The sequence below is a fragment of the Pseudorca crassidens genome, chromosome 13, assembly GCF_039906515.1.
Source record: "Pseudorca crassidens isolate mPseCra1 chromosome 13, mPseCra1.hap1, whole genome shotgun sequence".
NCBI lineage: Eukaryota > Metazoa > Chordata > Mammalia > Artiodactyla > Delphinidae > Pseudorca > Pseudorca crassidens.
In genome coordinates this window covers 51,741,890-51,761,400 of record NC_090308.1, presented here as the reverse complement: position 1 = coordinate 51,761,400, position 19,511 = coordinate 51,741,890, and the positions used below count along the sequence as shown (strand labels likewise).

Here is a 19,511-nt window from a genome sequence, read left to right as displayed (position 1 = left end):
GTTAAGTTGGAGATGTCAACTGCACATTCAAGTAAGAGGTCAGGAAGGTGACTGGATGCATGACACTGGAATTCGGGATTGGGGTGAGGCTGGAGATAAAATCAGGAGTCATCAGTGTGGAGAATGTATCTAAACCGGGTGCTAGATAAGATCTCATCGGGGAGTGAGTGTAAAGAGCAGAAAAGGCATCTGAGCTTCGGGCACTTTTGTGTTTAGTGATTGGTAAGAAAAGGAGGAATCTAAACAAAAAAAGTGTCTTCATCTCTTGCTGCCTTTTATTTTTTTCACATCAAAGAGATCTCTACATCTTTTTTCTCAAAGCATTTAATGTTGAGAAATATCACTTTCCTTAGAAGAATGAAATAGGCGTCTGCCATAATATTTTAATCTCCATGTCTGGAAGGTTTCATGACTCAGGCTTGGGCTATGTGGAAGCATAATGAGCTACACTTAAATAAAGTTTCTTACCTTGACAGTAAGTTTAACTTAGTTTTATAGGTGGTAGTTACAAACCAGTAATGTTTTACAAGTTTTGATGGGCTTGCGTGGCAGTAGACTTTTTTTTTTTTTTTTTTTCTGGTTCTTCATTTCCATTAGGATAATAGAAGCTGCCTTGGATGTCAGCTCAAAGTTTGGGGTCATTGAACTTGGTCATCTTGGGACCAGGTCAGTAGTACTTTTACAGATCTCCAAGGAAAATCTCAATGGGTTGGGAGAATTCAGCTGATAACAGGTACCCGAGCTCATGTTGCTTCTGTTGGTGCAGCAGTCCCCTGAACTGGTGTAAGAGAAGATTTTGCTGGGGGTGGTGTAGGGGGCGTGGTACTTGTTTAGATTCCATTAGGAGATTTATTTCAGGGCCTATTCATTCTGGATTAGGTTTTGCTACACATACACAAATTAAGAGTATTACTTGTCGGTTTCTTATTTGGGAAAGTGAGACATTTCTAACTCACATTTCCTTTCAGATTCTGTTGCCTGTGATTTGTTTTTAAACCTTTGTTTAAAGCAGCTGGCTAATCCTAGTACCCATCCTTGTAGAGGTGAGGGCGCATCTTTTTTTGAGTATATTTCTAATAAACAAAGCTAAAGGATTTTAGAACTTCAAAGGGAGCATTATGAGCATCTGTTCCAACACCATCATTTAACCAAGGAAGACAGGTTTTGGTCACTTTCTCAAGTTGGGTTAGTTGTTAGGATTAGTCGTCAGCAGAACAGGTACTGGAATGCAGGTGTTCTGAAGTCAAGGGACATTTTTTAATAGCCACATATTCTTTTGATCAGTGCTGTTATGAAATATTTGATATATAAGAATATGTGTATATGTGAATTACGAAGTCTAGTAGTCAAGCCCCCATGTGCCCATCAACCGACTGAGAACCTCACCGTTACCAATGCTGCCGCAGGACCTGGCAAAGCCCGCCTGCTCCCATCCCCCTGACTCCTCTACGTGTGTGACCCCTCTCTGAAACTTTGTGGTTTTCTCATTCCCTTATTTTATAGTTTCATCCTATGGTATCTGTCCCTGCACTGTTTTAGTTGTGCTTGCTTTTGAACGTCATAAAAATGTTATCAAACGTCCGTGTGGCTTGTTCCTTTTTCTTTACGTTGTTTCTAAGATTACCCATATTGATGAGTATATCTGTACTGACTCTTTTTGTTTGTTTTAAATTTATTTTTTGGCTACATTGGGTCTTTTTTTTTTTTTTTAAATAGGACTCTATTCACAAGAGTCTTAGCCTCTAGAAATGTTTTGCATTGAAAGAAAGCTATAAAGAATTGATCTTTTCTTTAGATCAATTCTTCAGAATTGTTTAAAAGTTTTATGTTATATAACCACATGTAAAAATTATGACTAATGAATTCAATCAAACTCCAAATACTAATCCTCTGAAAGTAGCTTTTAGGTTAAGATATTAAGTGTGGCTCAATGTTGTACCTTCAGTTGACTTGTCATCTATTGAAAGAAGGCCCACTTGGATGGGAGCCCCATCTTCCTCTCTGCCTTGACTCAGGTGGGCCTGTGCTCATACATATCCCTACTTGTAGGCATGACCTATTCTTAGATTTCAACTCTCTGATGGGTTCAAGAAATTCTGTAATCTTCTACTTTATCCAGCTTTTTCTTCTTGTTAGGATAACACTCTTCACAGCTTTCTCCATCTTAAGTGGAAACTAGCAGTCCCATTGTGATGATTTTTTTAAATTAATTATTTTATACAGCAGGTTCTTCTTAGTCATCCATTCTACACATATCAGTGTATATATGTCAATCCCAATCTCCCAATTCATCCCACCACCATCCCCCGCCACTTCCCCCTCTTGGTGTCCATAACGTTTGTTCTCTACATCTGTGTCTCTATTTCTGCCCTGCAAACCAGTTCATCTGTACCATTTTTCTAGGTTCCACGTATATGTGTTAATATATGATATTTGTTTTTCTCTTTCTGCCTTACTTCACTCTGTATGACAGTCTCATCCATCCACATATCCACAAATGACCCAATTTTGTTCCTTTTTATGGCTGAGTAATACTCCATTGTATATATGTACCACATCTTTATCCATTCGTCTGTTGATGAGCATTTAGGTTGCTTCCATGTCCTGGCTATTGTAAATAGTGCTGCAGTGAACATTGGGGTGCATGTGTCTTTTTGAATTATGGTTTTCTCTGGGTATATGCCCAGTAGTGGGATTGCTGGGTCATATGGTAATTCTATTTTTAGTTTTTCAAGGAACCGCCATACTCTTCTCCATAGTGGCTGTATCAATTTACATTCCCACCAACAGTGCAAGAGGGTTCCCTTTTCTCCACACCCTCTCAAGCATTTGTTGTTTGTAGATTTTCTGATGATGCCCATTCTAACTGGTGTGAAGTGATACTTCATTGTAGTTTTGATTTGCATTTCTCTAATGATTAGTGACGTTGAACAGCTTTTCATGTGCTTCTTGGCCATCTATATGTCTTCTTTGGAGAAATGTCTATTTAGTCTTCTGCCCATTTTTGGATTGGGTTGTTTGTTTTTTTTAATATTGAGCTGCATGAGCTGTTTATATATTTTGGAGATTAATCCTTTGTCCGTTGATTCGTTTGCAAATATTTTCTCCCATTCTGAGGGTTGTCTTTTCGTCTTGTTTATGGTTTCCTTTGCTGTGCAAAAGCTTTTAAGTTTCATTAGGTCTCATTTGTTTATTTTTGTTTTTATTTCCATTACTCTAGGAGGTGGATCAAAAAAAGATCTTGCTGTGATTTATGTCAAAGAGTGTTCTTCCTATGTTTTCCTCTAAGAGTTTTATAGTGTCCGGTCTTACATTTAGGTCTCTACTCCATTTTGAATTTATTTTTGTGTATGGTGTTAGGGAGTGTTCTAACTTTACTCTTTTACATGTAGCTGTCCAGTTTTCCCAGCACCACTTATTGAAGAGACTGTCCTTTCTCCATTGTATATCCTTGCCTCCTTTGTCATAGATTAGTTGACCATACCTGTGTGGGTTTATCTCAGGGCTTCCTATCTTGTTCCATTGATCTATATTTCTGTTTCTGTGCCAGTACCATATTGTCTTGATTACTGTAGCTTTGTAGTATAGTCTGATTCTTCCAGCTCTGTTTTTTTCCCTGAAGACTGCTTTGGCTATTCGGGGTCTTTGGTGTCGCCATACAAATTTTAAGATGTTTTGTTCTCGTTCTGTAAAAAATGCCATTGGTAATGGCATCGAATCTGTAGATTGCTTTGGGTAGTATAGTCATTTTCACAGTATTGATTCTTTCAATCCAAGAACATGGTATATCTCTCCATCTGTTGGTATCATCTTTAATTCCTTTCATCAGTGTCTTAGAGTTTTCTGCATACAGGTCTTTTGTCTCCCTAGGTAGGTTTATTCCTAGGTATTTTATTCTTTTTGTTGCAGTGGTAAATGAGAGTGTTTCCTTAATTTCTCATTCAGATTTTCCATTATTACTGTATAGGAATGCAAGAGGTTTCTGTGCATTAATTTTGTATCCTGAAACTTTACCAAATTCATTGATTAGCTCTAGTAGTTTTCTGGTGGCATCTTTAGGATTCTCTATGTATAGTATCATGTCGTCTGCAAACAGTGACAGTTTTACTACTTCTTTTCCAATTTGTATTCCTTTTATTTCCTTTTCTTCTCTGATTGCCGTGGCTAGGACTTCCAAAACTATGTTGAATAATAGTGGTGAGAATGGACATCCTTGTCTTGTTCCTGATCTTAGAGGAAATGCTTTCAGTTTTTCACCTTGATAATGATGTTTGCTATGGGTTTGTCGTATATGGCCTTTATTTTGTTGAGGTAGGTTCCCTCTCTGACCACTTTCTGAAGAGTTTTTATCATAAATTGGTGTTGAATTTTGTCAGAAGCTTCTGCATCTATTGAGATGATCTTATGGTTTTTATTCTTCAGTTTGTTAATATGGTGTATCACATTGATTGATTTGTGTATATTGAAGAATCCTTGCATCCCTGGGGTAAATCCCACTTGATCATGGTGTATGATCCTTTTAATGTGTTGTTGGATTCTGTTTCCTAGTATTTTGTTGAGGATTTTTGCATCTATATTCATCAGTGATATTGGTCTGTAATTTCCTTTTTTTGTAGTATCTTTGTCTGGTTTTGGTATCAGGGTGATGGTGGCCTCATAGAATGAGTTTGGGAGTGTTTCTTCCTCTGCAATTTTTTGGAAGAGTTTGAAAAGGATGGGTGTTAGCTCTTCTCTAAATGTTTGATAGAATTCACCTGTGAAGCCATCTGGTCCTGCACTTTTGTTTGTTGGAAGATTTTTAATCACTGTTTCAATTTCATTACTTGTGATTGGTCTGTTCATATTTTCTATTTCTTCCTGGTTCATTCTTGGAAGGTTATGCCTCTCTGAGAATTTGTCCATTTCTTTCAGGTTGTCCATTTTATTGGCATAGAGTTGCTTGTAGTAGTCTCTTTTGATGCTTTGTATTTCTGTGGTGTCTGTTGTAACTTCTCCTTTTTCATTTCTAATTTTATTGATTTGAGCCCTCTCCCTCTTTTTGTTGATGAGTCTGGCTAATGGTTTATCAATTTTGTTTATCTTCTCAAAGAACCAGCTTTTAGTCTTATTGCTCTTTGCTGTTGTTTTCTTTGTTTCTATTTCATTTATTTCTGCTCTGATCTTTATGATTTCTTTCCTTCTGCTAACTTTGGGTTTTGTTTGTTCTTCTTTCTCTAGTTCCTTTAGGTGTAAGGTTAGGTTGTTTATTTGAGATTTTTCTTGTTTCTTGAGGTAGGCTTGTATAGCTATAAACTTCCCTCTTAGAACTGCTTTTGCTGCATCCCATAGGTTTTGGATTGTCGTGTTTTCATTGTCATTTGTCTCTAGGTATTTTTTATTTCCTCTTTAATTTCTTCAGTGATCTCTTGGTTATTTAGTAACGTATTGTTTATCCTCCATGTGTTTGTGTTTTTTATATTTTTTTTTCCTTGTAATTGATTTCTAATCTCATAGCATTGTGGTCAGAAAAGATGCTTGATATGATTTCAATTTTCTTAAATTTACTGAGGCTTGATTTGTGACCCAAGATGTGATCTATCCTGAAGAATGTTCCTTGCGCACTTGAGAAGAAAGTGTAATCTGCTGTTTTTGGATGGAATGTCCTATAAATATCAATTAAATATATCTGGTTTATTGTGTCTTTTAAAGCTTCTGTTTCCTTATTTATTTTCATTTTGGATGATCTGTCCATTGGTGTAAGTGAGGCGTTAAAATCTCCCACTATTATTGTGTTACTGTCGATTTCCTCTTTTACAGCTGTTAGCAGTCGCCTTATGTGTTGAGGTGCTTCTATGTTGGGTGCATATATATTTATAATTGTCATATCTTATTCTTGGATTGATCTGTTGATTATTATATAGTGTCCTTCCTTGTCTCTTGTAACATTCTTTATTTTAAAGTGTATTTTATGTGATATGAGTATTGCTACTCCAGCTTTCTTTTTTTTATATTTAAAAAAATTTTTTTTTTGCAGTACGCGGGCCTCTCACTGTTGTGGCCTCTCCCGTTGCGGAGCACAGGCTCTGGACTCGCAGGCTCAGCGGCCATGGCTCAGGGGCCCAGCCGCTCCACAGCATGTGGGATCTTCCTGGACCGGGGCACGAACCCATGTCCCCTGCATTGGCAGGCAGACTCCCAACCACTGTGCCACCAGGGAAGCCCCTCCAGCTTTCTTTTGATTTCCGTTTGTATGGAGTATCTTTTTCCATCCCCTCACTTTCAGTCTATATATGTCCCTAGGTCTGAAGTGGGTTTCTTGTAGACAGCATATGTATGGGTCTTGTTTTTGTATCCATTCAGCAAGCCTGTGTCTTTTGATTGGAGCATTTAATACATTCACGTTTAAGGTAATTATCGATATGTATGTTCCTATGACCATTTTCTGAGTTGTTTTGGGTTTGTTTTTGTAGGTCCTTTTCTTCTCTTGTGTTTCCCACTTAGAGAAGTTCCTTTAGCATTTGTTGTAGAGCTGGTTTGGTGGGGCTGAATTCTCTTAGCTTTTGCTTGTCTGTAAAGCTTTTGATTTCTCCATTGAATCTGAATGAGATCCTTGTCGGGTAGAGTAATCTTGGTTATAGGTTCTTCCCTTTCATCACTTTAAGTATGTAATGCCACTCCCTTCTGGCTTGTAGAGTTTCTGCTGAGAAATCAGCTGTTAACCTTATGGGAGTTCCCTTGTATGTTATTTGTCGTTTTTCCCTTGCTGCTTTCCATAATTTTAATTTTTAATTTTTGCCAATTTGATTACTTTAATTTTTGCCAATTTGATTACTATGTGTCTCGGTGTGTTTCTCCTTGGGTTTATCCTGTATGGGACTCGCTGAGCTTCCTGGACCTGGGTGGCTATTTCCTTTCCCATGTTAGGGAAGTTTTCGACTATAATCTCTGCAAATATTTTCTCTGGTATTTCCTCTCTCTCTTCTCCTTCTGGCACCCCTATAATGCGAATGTTGTTGCATGTAATGTTGTCCCAGAGGTCTCTTAGGTTGTCTTCATTTCTTTTCATTCTTTTTTCTTTATTCTGTTCCGCAGCAGAATTCCACCATTCTGTGTTCCAGGTCAGTTATCTGTTCTTCTGCCTCAGTTATTCTGCTATTGACTCCTTGTAGTGTATTTTTCATTTCAGTTATTGTATTATTCATCTCTGTTTGTTCATTCTTCTAGATCTTTGTTAAACATTTCTTGCATCTTCTGGATCTTTGCCTCCCTTCTATTTCTGAGGTCCTGGATCATCTTCACTATCATTATTCTGAATTCTTTTTCTGGAAGGTTGCATATCTCCACTTCATTTAGTTGTTTTTCTGGGGTTTTATCTTGTTCCTTCATCTGGTACATAGCCCTCTGCCTTTTCATCTTCTCTGTCTTTCTGTGAATGTGGTTTTTGTTCCACAGGCTGCAGTATTGTAGTTCTTCTTGCTTCTGCTGTCTGCCCTCTGGTGGATGAGGCTATCTAAGAGGCTTGTGCAAGTTTCCTGATGGGAGGGACCAGTGGTGGGTAGAGCTGGCTGTTGCTCTGGTGGGCAGAGCTCAGTAAAACTTTAATCAACTTATTTGCTGATAGGTGGGGCTTGGTTCCCTCCCTGTTGGTTGTTTGCCCTGAGGTGACCCAACACTGGAGCCTACCCAGCCAGGCTCTTTGGTGGGGCTAATGGTGGACTCCGGGAGGGCTCACGCCAAGGGGTACTTCCCAGAACTGCTGCTGCTGGTGTCCTTGTCCCTTGGTGAGCTACAGCTGCCCCCCGCCTCCGCAGGAGACCCTCCAACACTACCAGGCAGGTCTGGTTTAGTCTCCTATGGGGTCACTGCTCCTTCTTCTGGCTCCCGATGTGCACACTACTTTGTGTGTGCCCTCCAAGAGTGGAGTCTCTGTTTCCCCCAGTCCTGCCAAAGTCCTGCAATCAAATCCTGCTAGCCTCCAAAGTCTGATTCTCTAGGAATTCCTCCTCCCTTTTCCAGACCCCCTGGTTTGGAAGCCTGACGTGGGACTCGGAACCTTCACTCCAGTGGGTGGACTTCTGTGGTATAAGTGTTCTCCAGCCAGTTTGTGAGTCACCCACCCAGCAGTTATGGAATTTGATTTTATTGTGATTGCGCCCCTCCTACTGTCTCATTGTGGCTTCTCCTTTGTCTTTGGAGTATCTTTTTTGGTGAGTTCCGGTGTCTTCCTGTCGATGATTGTTCAGCAGTTAGTTGTGATTCTGGTGTTTTTGCAAGAGGGAGTGCGAGCACATCCTTCTACTTCACCATCTTGAACCAATCTCCTGCATTGGGTCTTTGTTGCTGCGTGCAGGCTTTCTCTGGTTGCGGTGAGTGGGGGCTACTCTTCCTTGCGGTGTGCGGGCTTCTCATTGCGATGGTTTGTCTTGTTGCAGAGCATGGGCTCTAGGTGCACAGGCTTCAGTAGTTGCAGCACATGGGCTCAGTAGTTGTGTGTGGGCTTCAGTAATTGTGGCTCGTGGGCTCAGTAGTTGTGGCTCGTGGGCTCAGTAGTTGTTGCTCGCGGGCTCTAGAGCGCTGGCTCAGTAGTTGTGGTGCACGGGCCTAGTTGGTCTGCCGCATGTGGGATCTTCCCGGACCAGGGATCAAACCTGTGTCCCCTGAATTGGCAGGAGGATTCTTAACCACTGAGCCACCAGGGAAGTCCCAGCCACTGACTTTTTGAAGAATTTAGATTAGCTGCTTAGAGAATGTGCTACATTCTGGATTTTCTGAGTGTTTCCTCATGATATCATTTAACTCGTTCTTCTGTCATCTGAATTTTCTGTATAGAGGTGGTTGAGTCTGCAGGTATGATCAGATGCAGATTGAAGAGTTTTGACAAGGTTGCTACTTCCTGTAGATAGTGGTGTATATTCATGCTGTATCACAACTTGTGGTACATGCCAGCCTGCTTCTCATTAATGATCCCAAGTTTGATTGCTTGGTTAAATTGATGCTTCCCACATCTCCCCATTGTAAAGGCACATTTCCCCGCTTGAGATTCAGAGCTCACCCTCCTCTGAATAACCTCAAAGTTGGCACGTTCATACTTAATCTTTTGAGTACCCCACTGGTTTCTGTACGTAGCCAACATTCATGTGCAGCCATGTCTGGAGAATAAGACTGAGGATCCAGCCGGAAATACTGTTTCTTTGTTTGTTTAAGAACAGTGTTTGTTTAAGATAAGACCAGTTTTTCTTGTCTGACTCAAAGGGTATTTCTGAAAGAGTAATTATGCAAATGTTTTTAATGAATGGATGGCCATTGTTATTAGTTCAACAATATTCATTTGTATGTATACTTCTGTTATTTTTTTAAAAGTTCTTTATAGTCATACTGTTTATTCATAATGTAAGCAAAAGCTCATTATCTGAGTACATGGGAAAATAAAAGAATACCTTTAGAAAATGAAATAACACTGCCTGAAGGTAGTTTCCTCCTCTCTTGAGCGCCTCGTGAATAATGTATCTTGTTGGAATAGAATTTAGGGGAAAAGGATCATACTCTGTATATGAGTTTTCAAATTCCAGAGTCCACCGAACATTCATAAATGTCTGCTTGAGTTACCCAGGAGGCCCTTAGCACTCACTCACTGAGGAGGGACCCTCAGAACAGCAGTCTTTTCAAGTGTGGCAGTTTATATGTTCAGTTTTTTGAGAAATTACCCTTTACCCCAAATTACCTTTCTTCTATGAATGTTATTGTGACTAAACCATGTGCTTCAAGGAAAGTGAGATATTTAGTATCAGATGAATACATACCCTCGGACCTCAAACTATAGAAGGAAAGACTGAATGAAAGGGTACTTCAGTAAGCATCATGTCGGAATCTCAGAATCACTGGTTTATGAGCTGTCCATTGTGTTTATGAAAAATTCACCCTGTTTACTTGGGAAGAGTCAGACTTCAAGGCCCGTGGCTAGTTAGCCAGATACCACAGTGTAGGACGAGTTGCCATTATTTAGCTAGGGCATCAGTGTGCGGTGTGCGTGTGAGAGCTGTGAGCTCCAGAAAAGACATAATGCATCCTTAACTGTCATGCTTTAAACAAAAGGAGGTTTAGAGGGCCCCACTCTTAGCCTCTGCTTTCTTGTGGTTTAGGGATATTGCAGTGATGTTTAAAAGATGTCTCTTTTTTCCCTTAATTTTTTACTGAAGTATATATAACATTTGTATTAAAAGGTGCACAACAAATCATACATGTGTAAACTGAGTGAATTTTCAAAATGTAGCCATCATTCAGATCAAGAAATAGTGCACAACCAGTGTCTTGGAAGCTCCCCCTCATTCTTGCCTTCTCCTGGTTGTCCTTGTAGCTATTATCCTGACTTCTAACCCTGTGGATTAGTTTTGATCCCGCACCCATACACCACACACAGCCTCTCAGCATTCGTGTGTGTGTGTGTGTGTGTGTGTGTGTGTGTGTGTTGACAGGTCTTCAGTGGGATTTTGATTATAAAACTCTGTATAACTAGTCGAACGAAGTTGCTAATTCATCCAGGGGAATCTTTAACAAAAACCATCCCCAAAAATATGCCCTTGGGCCAAAATTGTGAACAAGAGAAAAACAAAGAGGGGGGAATCAGAACCATTTTGCTGGTAAAAGATTGTCTTTACAGCCATCCTCTTCTTGGTTCGGTATTCCGGGAAACATGGTCACGTTACCCCAACTAGGATGCTTTAGCAAGACTAATAAAGAATTGTCGGGTGTGAGTGATCACCGAGAATTCCGTATTTGTTTACGAAGAGGAGGGTGAGGCTTCTGATTTCCTGACTGCAGCAGACGTGACAGCTGACGAGTCTGATAGAAGGGTGTGCTACTGAAAAGCCATAAAAATCACGTCCAAGAACTCAACAAGCTTTGGGCCTGGGAACAAGCAGCCTTAGACTTTCAAAAGCCCCACAGAGGTCCCTGTGCATTGAGTCATGCTCACGGCGATGATCTTGAGTCATTGTGAAATTACGTTCAGTGCACTCTCTGGAAAGAGAAGCATTGCTGTCAAAGGGTGATTGGGAGCTTGGCTTCGGGGTCAGCTAGAATCAGCCCTGCATTTGGTACTTGTAGCTGTGTGACCCTGGGCAATTTACTTAGCCTCATCTGTAAAATGGGGACAATAGTATTTTTTCCCAATAGCATTGTTGTGAGGATTAGGTAGAATTCTGAGTGGCATTCCTTGTAAGCTCTTTTGCTAGATGTTATTATTGATTGTGAAAAATTATTAGCTGGAACATCCTATTCTTTGGTTACAAATGGGATGTAACCTTTTAAAACATTTGAGATCTCCTGGGTAGAGCCTCTCTAAACACATATAGTGCAAAAGATAACTACTTTTATTACTTGGAAGTAATAGAGACATTTACACTTTGAAGCAATTCATAGTAGAAAGTAAAATAAGTGGACAAAGACAGCCAAGACAAGGAGACTAGTAGAAGCTCAAGAAGAGGCGCATATAATGGCCTGTTCCTCCTTGAGTTTAATGTTGCTCTATTACCTAAGTGTAACCGTACATCGTCCAGATCCACATCCTCTCCTGCTCTGTTCCTCTCTCATTAGTGGGGTGCTGTGTCCCACTGACAGAAATGATGAATTGTCTCTGTTTCTTCCTTCCTTGGTACTTATTTAGATGGCTGATTTACGAAGAGCCTGGATTTCAGGGTGTCCCTTTTATCCTGGAACCTGGTGAATACCCTGACTTATCCTTCTGGGATACAGAGGAGGCGTATATTGGATCCATGCGGCCTCTGAAAATGGTAAAGATGGAATCCAACGATGTGTTCTTAGAATCAGTAATTCTTTGCTTAACTTTGATAATTCATGGAATGTGACTTTAAAGCAATAAAGCAGACTTTTTAAAAACAAATATGTAGAAGATGGGACCTATTGCTAGATAGAAATAATAGAAAGGTTAACTTGCTAGATGCTACAGATGAAAAAATGTGGATAAGCCGATGGCCTTGGCCTTCAAGGTGTTCTCGGCCTTGCAGAGCCACTGATGTGTGTGCAGAGCTCGGCCCAGAGCAGAAATGAGAAAGTGAAGAATTAAACCTTTGAGGAAGAACAGGAGGACGGGCAGATAAAGTCCAACTTGTAGGTGTCAGAAAAGAGAAGGGGGATAATTAGGAGAGCTTCACGATAATTCAAGAGGGTCTTATAAACCAAGCAGGGTTAATTTAGGTGAAGGTTTCAGAGTACACTGCATGATCCAGGGCGGAGCTGGGCAAGGACGGGGCTTGCTGCGGACCAGCCAGTTGTAGTGACAGGAGGCCAGGCGGGTGGCAGCTTTGAGGGCCCTGGAGCTGGATGTCGGAATGAGTGTTGTTCTCCAAAGCTTTTGCCTTAGAAAGGGCCTGTGCTTCCTTCCCCTGTATTTTGCCTTGTTCTTTGTCTGTTTCATCTGCAAGACTCTAAGCCTTGGGAGGATCCAGTCTGCAGCTCAACCCATGTTGAGCTGCATTGTAGTAGGTGCTCACTAAAAACCTACCGCATGAGTGAGGCTCCTGTTAAACCGTGTTCTTGAAATTCCGCTTCGTGATTGTCTTCTGAGGCAGTTTGAGACAAATTAGAAAGGCAGGAAGATAATTTTTTTATCTTAATTTTACCCCTCCTGCCAAAGCTTGTAGTTTAATTACCTAGATGTCTGCTGGTCTTCATGCAAATAATGTTGGGCTTTTTTCTAAAGTTAAATCCATTTTCAAAGAACAAAGTTTTGTTAGTTTTATGAATGTATGAAAGAATCACCTCAGGTTTTGAAGCCAGGTTTTTTTTGTACATCTTTATCGGAGTATAATTGCTTCACAATGTTGTTAGTTTCTGCCATACAACAGAATGAATCAGCTGTATGCACACACATATCCCCATATCCCCTCCCTCTTGAGCCTCCCTCCCACCTTCCCTATCCCTCCCACCCTCCCTATCCCTCCCCTCTAGGTGGTCACAAAGCACCGAGCTGATCTCCCCGTGCTATGCGGCTGCTTCCCACCAGCCATCCATTTTACATTTGGTAGTGTATATATATGTCAGTGCTACTCTCTAAGTTGGTCCCAGCTTACCCTTCCCCCCTGTGTCCTCAAGTCCATTCTCAACGTCTGCATCTTTATTCCTGCCCTACCACTAGGTTCATCAGTACCATTTTTCTAGATTCCATATATATGCGTTAGCATACGGTATTTGTTTTTCTCTTTCTGACTTACTTCACTCTGTATGACAGACTCTAGGTCCATCCACCTCACTACAAACAACTCAGTTTCGTTCCTTTTCATGGCTGAGTAATACTCCATTGTACATATGTGCCATGTCCTCTTTATCCATTTGTCTGTCGACGGACATTTACATTGTTTCCGTGTCCTGGCTCTTGTAAATAGTGCTGCAGTGAACATTTGTGGTACATGTATCTTTTTTGGTTTTTTTTTACGTAAGTAAATTTTATTTTTTTTGTACAGCAGGTTCTTATTAGTTATCTATTTTATACAAATTGGCGTATATATGTCAAGCCCAATCTCCCAGTTCACCCCACCGCCACCACCACATACTACATGTATCTTCTGAGGTATGGTTTCTCAGGGTACATGCCCGGTAGTGGGTTGGTGGCAGTTTTTAATGGTAAGCAGCAGAACTGTGAAGTTCACAGCATTCCGAAAGGATTACTTTTGAAAAGCGTACTTACTTGGCTGTGTGAGCCCTGATTTGTTGATAAAATCAGCCACATTCCTTTATAATTACAGTTCATTTGCTGTATTTGAGTGTCTTTGGCTGTACTTTTTTTTAAGGCTTTTAAACATAGAGGTGAAAACTATCCTTCTTTCCCACTGCTGATTTTAACTTTTACCCTACTTAATATTTGTATGAGATACCTCTTCTGTGGTTGATTTTTAGTGAGATTTTTGATTAAAAAAACCATTTTTATTATAAAAATAGAGCAACCCCCATAGACCCATCCTTCTGGCTGCTTTAAATTTATCTAACAGTTTACCTGGTTATTTCAAAAGTCCTTCAGATCATATTGTGAACTTGAGGGAACTTCAACAGTTTTGTAAGCCAGCGGTTGCAAAATCAAATGCCTCCGGGGCCAGGCAGCAAATAGGCGTGAGTAGGCTGGCAGGGAGTTGAACTGCGGAAGAGGTGGAGACAGGCAAACCGCAGCCTGTATCCTGGCTGGAGGGTGAGCCCAATTAATAAGCGCAGATGGTGAAGGTTGCTGCCTGTGAGAATTTGGGTCCAGAGATGTCAGATTTTAGGACTCCTTTTTAAGGTAAGTGAGAAATACGCATTTTTTTTTGAGAAGTTTATTGAGTTAAAACAAACAAACAAAAAAAACCCTAACACTCATTTGGTTAAAAAGCACAGCTACTGTACAGATTCAGCTTATAGACCGCCTCTGTGAGACTCTGCTTTAAGTCTTCCTATATCTTCCCTGCGTTTTTGGTAATTTTAGAACTGTCTCAGCATTGATTAAACAAACAGGAATGTGGTTGCTCTGCAGTTCCATGGCTTACCGCAGACTGCTGTGGGTAATAGAAAATGGTAACGTATCTGTGACAAACGGCTTTTCTTATTATGTTATTTTTCTTTTCAGGGTGGCCGTAAAGTTGAATTCCCTATAGATCCAAAGGTAATCTATATATTTTAAAAATTTTATTCCCGTTCCATCTCCACGAAGGTAATACTTGTGTGATTTTACATATCAGCTTCCATAAAACATAATTGCAGCCAAAGGAAGTTGTCCAACTTACACGGCATCCTTCAGGCTGGAAGGTGATGCTGACGGCACCAGTTGTCACTAACAGTATGCATAGCTGTGGCTCAAAGCGTTCGCTGTTGTATTAAGTTTGTAGTTTGTGGTTGTATTTAGTAACTGCAGGACCTGTTGCTACTTGCCAGTTAGCAAGGAAGAACCTCACTTTTCAAGACAAGTTCTCCCTATTCCCAGATGCTCTTTCTGTTAGTTCTACTTCACACATCTATGACACATAGTTTGATCTATAGTTTGTTTCATTTTTAAAGCAACTTAGAATACTTTGGTTCCTTTAGTTTGGCCTGAGCAAAATTCTAAATATCAGTTATAGACATTGAACAAAAACCAATTATGCATAAACTGTCTTTTGAACCTTGACTTCAGGCTACACCACAGCAGAAAAAAATTTCTGATTTTTAAAATTACATTTCATGGGGCTTCCCTGGTGGCACAGTGGTTAAGAATCCGCCTGCCAAGGCAGGGGACACGGGTTCGAGCCCTGGTCCGGGAAGATCCCACGTGCCGCGGAGCAACTAAGCCCGTGCGCCACAACTACTGAGCCTGCATGCCACAACTACTGAAGCCCGTGCACCTAGAGCCCATGCTCCACAACAAGAGAAGCCACCGCAATGAGAAGCCTGCGCACCACAACAAAGAGTAGCCCCTGCTTGCTGCAACTAAAGAAAGCCTGTGCACAGCCAACGAAGACCTAATGCAGCCAAAAATGAATAAATTTATAAAAAAATTACAAGATACTGTTATTTAATTAATTTAAAAAATATTAGAACTTTTTTTTTCTTTTTTCTTTTTTTTTTTGCAGTATGTGGGCCTCTCACTGTTGTGGCCTCTCCCGTTGCGGAGCACAGGCTCTGGACGCGCAGGCTCAGCAGCCATGGCTCATGGGCCCAGCCGCTCCACGGCATGTGGGATCTTCCTGGACCGGGGCACAAACCCATGTCCCCTGCATCGGCAGGCGGACTCTCAACCACTGCGCCACAAGGGAAGCCCTAAAAAATATTAGAACATTTTAATTTGTGTTCCAGGACTTAGAGATATTAAGTGACTAATGTTTGGCTCTTGAGATATTTAACTTTCAACAAATTACTAGCATATCTCATTTATGTTATAGGTAGTTATTTATGAAAAGCCTTTCTTTGAAGGAAAATGTGTGGAACTAGAAAAAGAGGTGTGTAATTTTATCATGGAAGGAGGTGAAACAACTGGAAATGAACATTTGCCCCTTACATCAGTGGGATCTATGAAAGTTCTAAGAGGCATGTAAGTAGACAGGAGTGACCTGTAAGGATTTCTTTTTATTCCCTTTAATAAAGTAAAAATACATGTTCTCTCTCTCCCAAAGATAGCATTCCAGATTGTATGGTAGAGTGAATTTCAAACATGTTTTCTTCAGCTGGTTGTGACCTGGATCTGACACAGCAGTTTGATGGGCTGTTTTGGGGTCAGTCAGCTGAGCAAGGCTGATAAAGTGGCCCATCCAGACTGATCAAATCTACAGTCTTGTTTATTAATATTATGCTCCAAACTATTGAACTGTTAGTTTGCTTTCTATTTTTTAGGATCATATTTTGCACTTTATAGATCTTAATATATTTCCTTTAGAATTGTACCCTGAAAATGGCTTGTAAATAGCCCAAAATATACAATATTTTAATTACTATTGGAAGAAAGTTCATTCGGTTTTATTTGCTGAAGTTCTTTTGAGTCAGTTCTTAGACGTACACGTTTAGACACACGTGTACGCATGCACACTTACCCCACCACACCCCTTCTCGGAACGTTGGTGTGTGCATCTTAGGTTGATTTCTTGGGGCCATTCTGTTAGTCTCTTCAATGCTAGGGAAGCATTCCAATAGTCATAATGCATGAGTCCATGTCTAGCTTTATAGCTATTTATATTTGTCAATGAAACTGATACTTTAACACTACTGAAAATTTCTACTCCTTCATGTTCTTTTGTTGTAGCTGGGTTGCTTATGAGAAGCCTGGCTTTACTGGTCATCAGTATTTGCTTGAAGAAGGAGAATATAAGGACTGGAATGACTGGGGAGGCTACAGTGGAGAACTTCAGTCTTTACGACCTGTATTAGGTGTAAGTCAAAGAAAAGCTAATGGCTAATACTAGGGCGTTTTGGGATAATAAACGGCTAGCCTTTGAATTTTGAATTTTTTTTCTCAATAGGATTTTTCAAATGCTCACATGATAATGTACAATGAAAAAAACTTTGGATCCAAAGGTTCCAGTATTGATGTATTAGGAATTGTTGCTGATTTAAAGGAGACTGGATACGGAGTGAAGACACAGTCTGTTAATGTACTGAGTGGAGTGTAAGTGCAATAACCCAATTGGGATTTTAAATATGGGTTTCGCTTTGGTTTGTGTTAAAGTAATGGAGTCTCTGACCCAGAGTAGCACTCAATAAGTACATATCTCAAAAACTAAAACATTAAGTCAGCCATTTAATACTTACTGCCACTATATTTTAATAGCTGCTTTTTAAAATCTTTCTCATATAGTATTTTTTATGTGTAATATAACATTGGAGCAGGCTTTTGAGTTTCATGATAGAAATCTGCAGATCCACTTCCCTTGTCATTCTTCATGGAAAGAACTCATGAATTTCTTATGATGGGAAACAAATAATAATAGTGATCTAACATTAGAAACCTGAGGTTGAGACAAAGTCCCATTTGATTTTCCTGTGGTCCTACACCTGCTCCATTATATTTCCTCACTTTCATGTATAATGTACAGCAGAGTTAATTATATTAATCATATTCTAGATTATATCCCCAGTATTTATCTTATAACTGGAAGTTTGTACCTTTTGACCCCTTTCCTCCAACTCCCCCTCCCCCCCCCCGACTCCCACCTCTGGTAACCACAAATTTGATCTCCTTTTCTATGAGTTTGTTTGTTTTTTAAGCATAATTGGACTTTCAACAGCATGTTAGTTTGTGGTATACAGCATAGTGATTCAGTATTTCTATGCATTTCAAATGATCACCATGATAAGTCTAGTTACCTTCTGTCACCACACAAAGATGTAACATAATTATTGATAATATTCCTCATGCTGTACCTTTCACTCCCGTGACTCATTTATTTTGTAACTGGAAGTTTGTACCTCTTAATTTCCCTCACCTACTTTACTAAGCCTCCCACACCCCTCCACTCTGGCAACCACCTGTTCTCTGTATCTGTGACTGTTTCCTGTTTTGTTATGTTTGTTCGTTTTGTTTTTTAGATTCCACATATAGATGAAATCATATGGTGTTTGTCTTTGTCTGACTTATTTCACTTAGCATAATACTCTCTAGGTCCACCCATGTTGTCACAAATGGCAAAATTTCATTCTTTTTCATGGCTAATATAATTTTTATATATATATATAGAGAGAGAGAGAGAGACACAGACCACATCTAGCTATCCATGTAGATAAATAGGTTGCTTCCATATCTTGGCTATTGTCAATAATGCTGCAGTGAACATAGAGGTGCACATATCCTTTTGAATTAGTATTTTTGTTTTGGTGGGTTTTTTTGTTTTTTTGTTTTTTTAATGGTACGCGGGCCTCTCACTGCTGTGGCCTCTCCCGTTGCGGAGCACAGGCTCTGGACGTGCGGGCTCAGAGGCCATGCCTCACGGGCCCAGCCACTCTGCGGCATGTGGGATCTTCCCGGACCGGGGCACGAACCCGTGTCCCCTGCATCGGCAGGCGGACTCTCAACCACTGCGCCACCAGTGAAGCCCTTGGTGGGTTTTTTTTTTTGGAAAAATACCCAGAAGTGAAATTGCTGGATTGTATAGTAGTTCTATTTTTAACGTTTTGAGGAACCTCCATACTGTTTTCCACAGTGTCTGCACCAATTTACATTCTCACCCAGTTCACAAGGATTACCTTTTCTCTACATCCTCACCAACAATTGTTGTTTGTTGCCTTCTTGATAATAACCATTCTGACAGGTGTGAGGCAATATCTTATTGTGGTTTTGATTTGCGTTTTCCCGATGATTAATTATATTGAGCATCTTTTCATGTGCCTCTTGGCCATACTAGGTCTTTTTTGGAAAAATGTCTCTTTAGGTCCTCTGCCCATTTTGTAATTGGGTTGCTTGCTTTTTTGATGTTGGGTTGTATGAGTCCTTTGTATATGTGGGATATTAACCCCTTACCAGATACATTGTTTGCAAATATCTTTTCCCATTCAGTAGGCAGCCTTTTCTTTGGTTTATAGTTTTCTTTGTTGTGGCAATAGCTTTGTAGTTTGATGTGGTCCCTTTTGTTTGTTTTTGTTCTTATTTCCCTTGCCTGAGGAGTCACATCCAAAAAAATACTGCTAAGGCTGATGTCAAAGAGCCTACGGCCTGTGTTTTCTTCTAGGGGTTTTATGGTTTCAGGTCTTCCGTGTAAGTCTTTAATGCATTTTGGGTTTATTTTTTTATATGGTGTGAGAAAGTAGTCCAATTTGATTCTTTTGCATGTAGCTGTTGAGTTTTCCCAAAATGATTTATTGAAGAATCTGTCTTCCCCTTTGTATATTCTTGCCTCCTCTGTGGTAGATTAATTGACCATGTAGGTGGGTTCATTTCTGGGCTCTATGTTATTTTAATATAAAAATAATTGTTTCAGTGTACCTGGAATTAGCAGTTGAATGTTTTACTAATGCTAAAGTAAGTTTTTATTGAAAGATGATTAGTCAAGACTCTTTGGGACGCAAGTGACTGCAGGTCAGTCTAAACT

The 19,511-nt window shown here is 40.1% G+C and overlaps 1 protein-coding gene across 1 annotated transcript in view; it reads left to right on the top strand.

Annotated features, from left to right (window-relative positions):
* Positions 1–19,511, top strand: part of CRYBG1 (crystallin beta-gamma domain containing 1) — a 61,075-nt gene that overhangs the window by 19,321 nt on the left and 22,243 nt on the right. Inside the window, exons 8-12 of the mRNA XM_067702444.1 lie at positions 11,642–11,768; positions 14,591–14,626; positions 15,879–16,027; positions 16,733–16,859; positions 16,950–17,095. Coding sequence (XP_067558545.1) covers positions 11,642–11,768; positions 14,591–14,626; positions 15,879–16,027; positions 16,733–16,859; positions 16,950–17,095 — 585 coding nt within the window. The remainder of the gene's footprint in view (positions 1–11,641; positions 11,769–14,590; positions 14,627–15,878; positions 16,028–16,732; positions 16,860–16,949; positions 17,096–19,511) is intronic.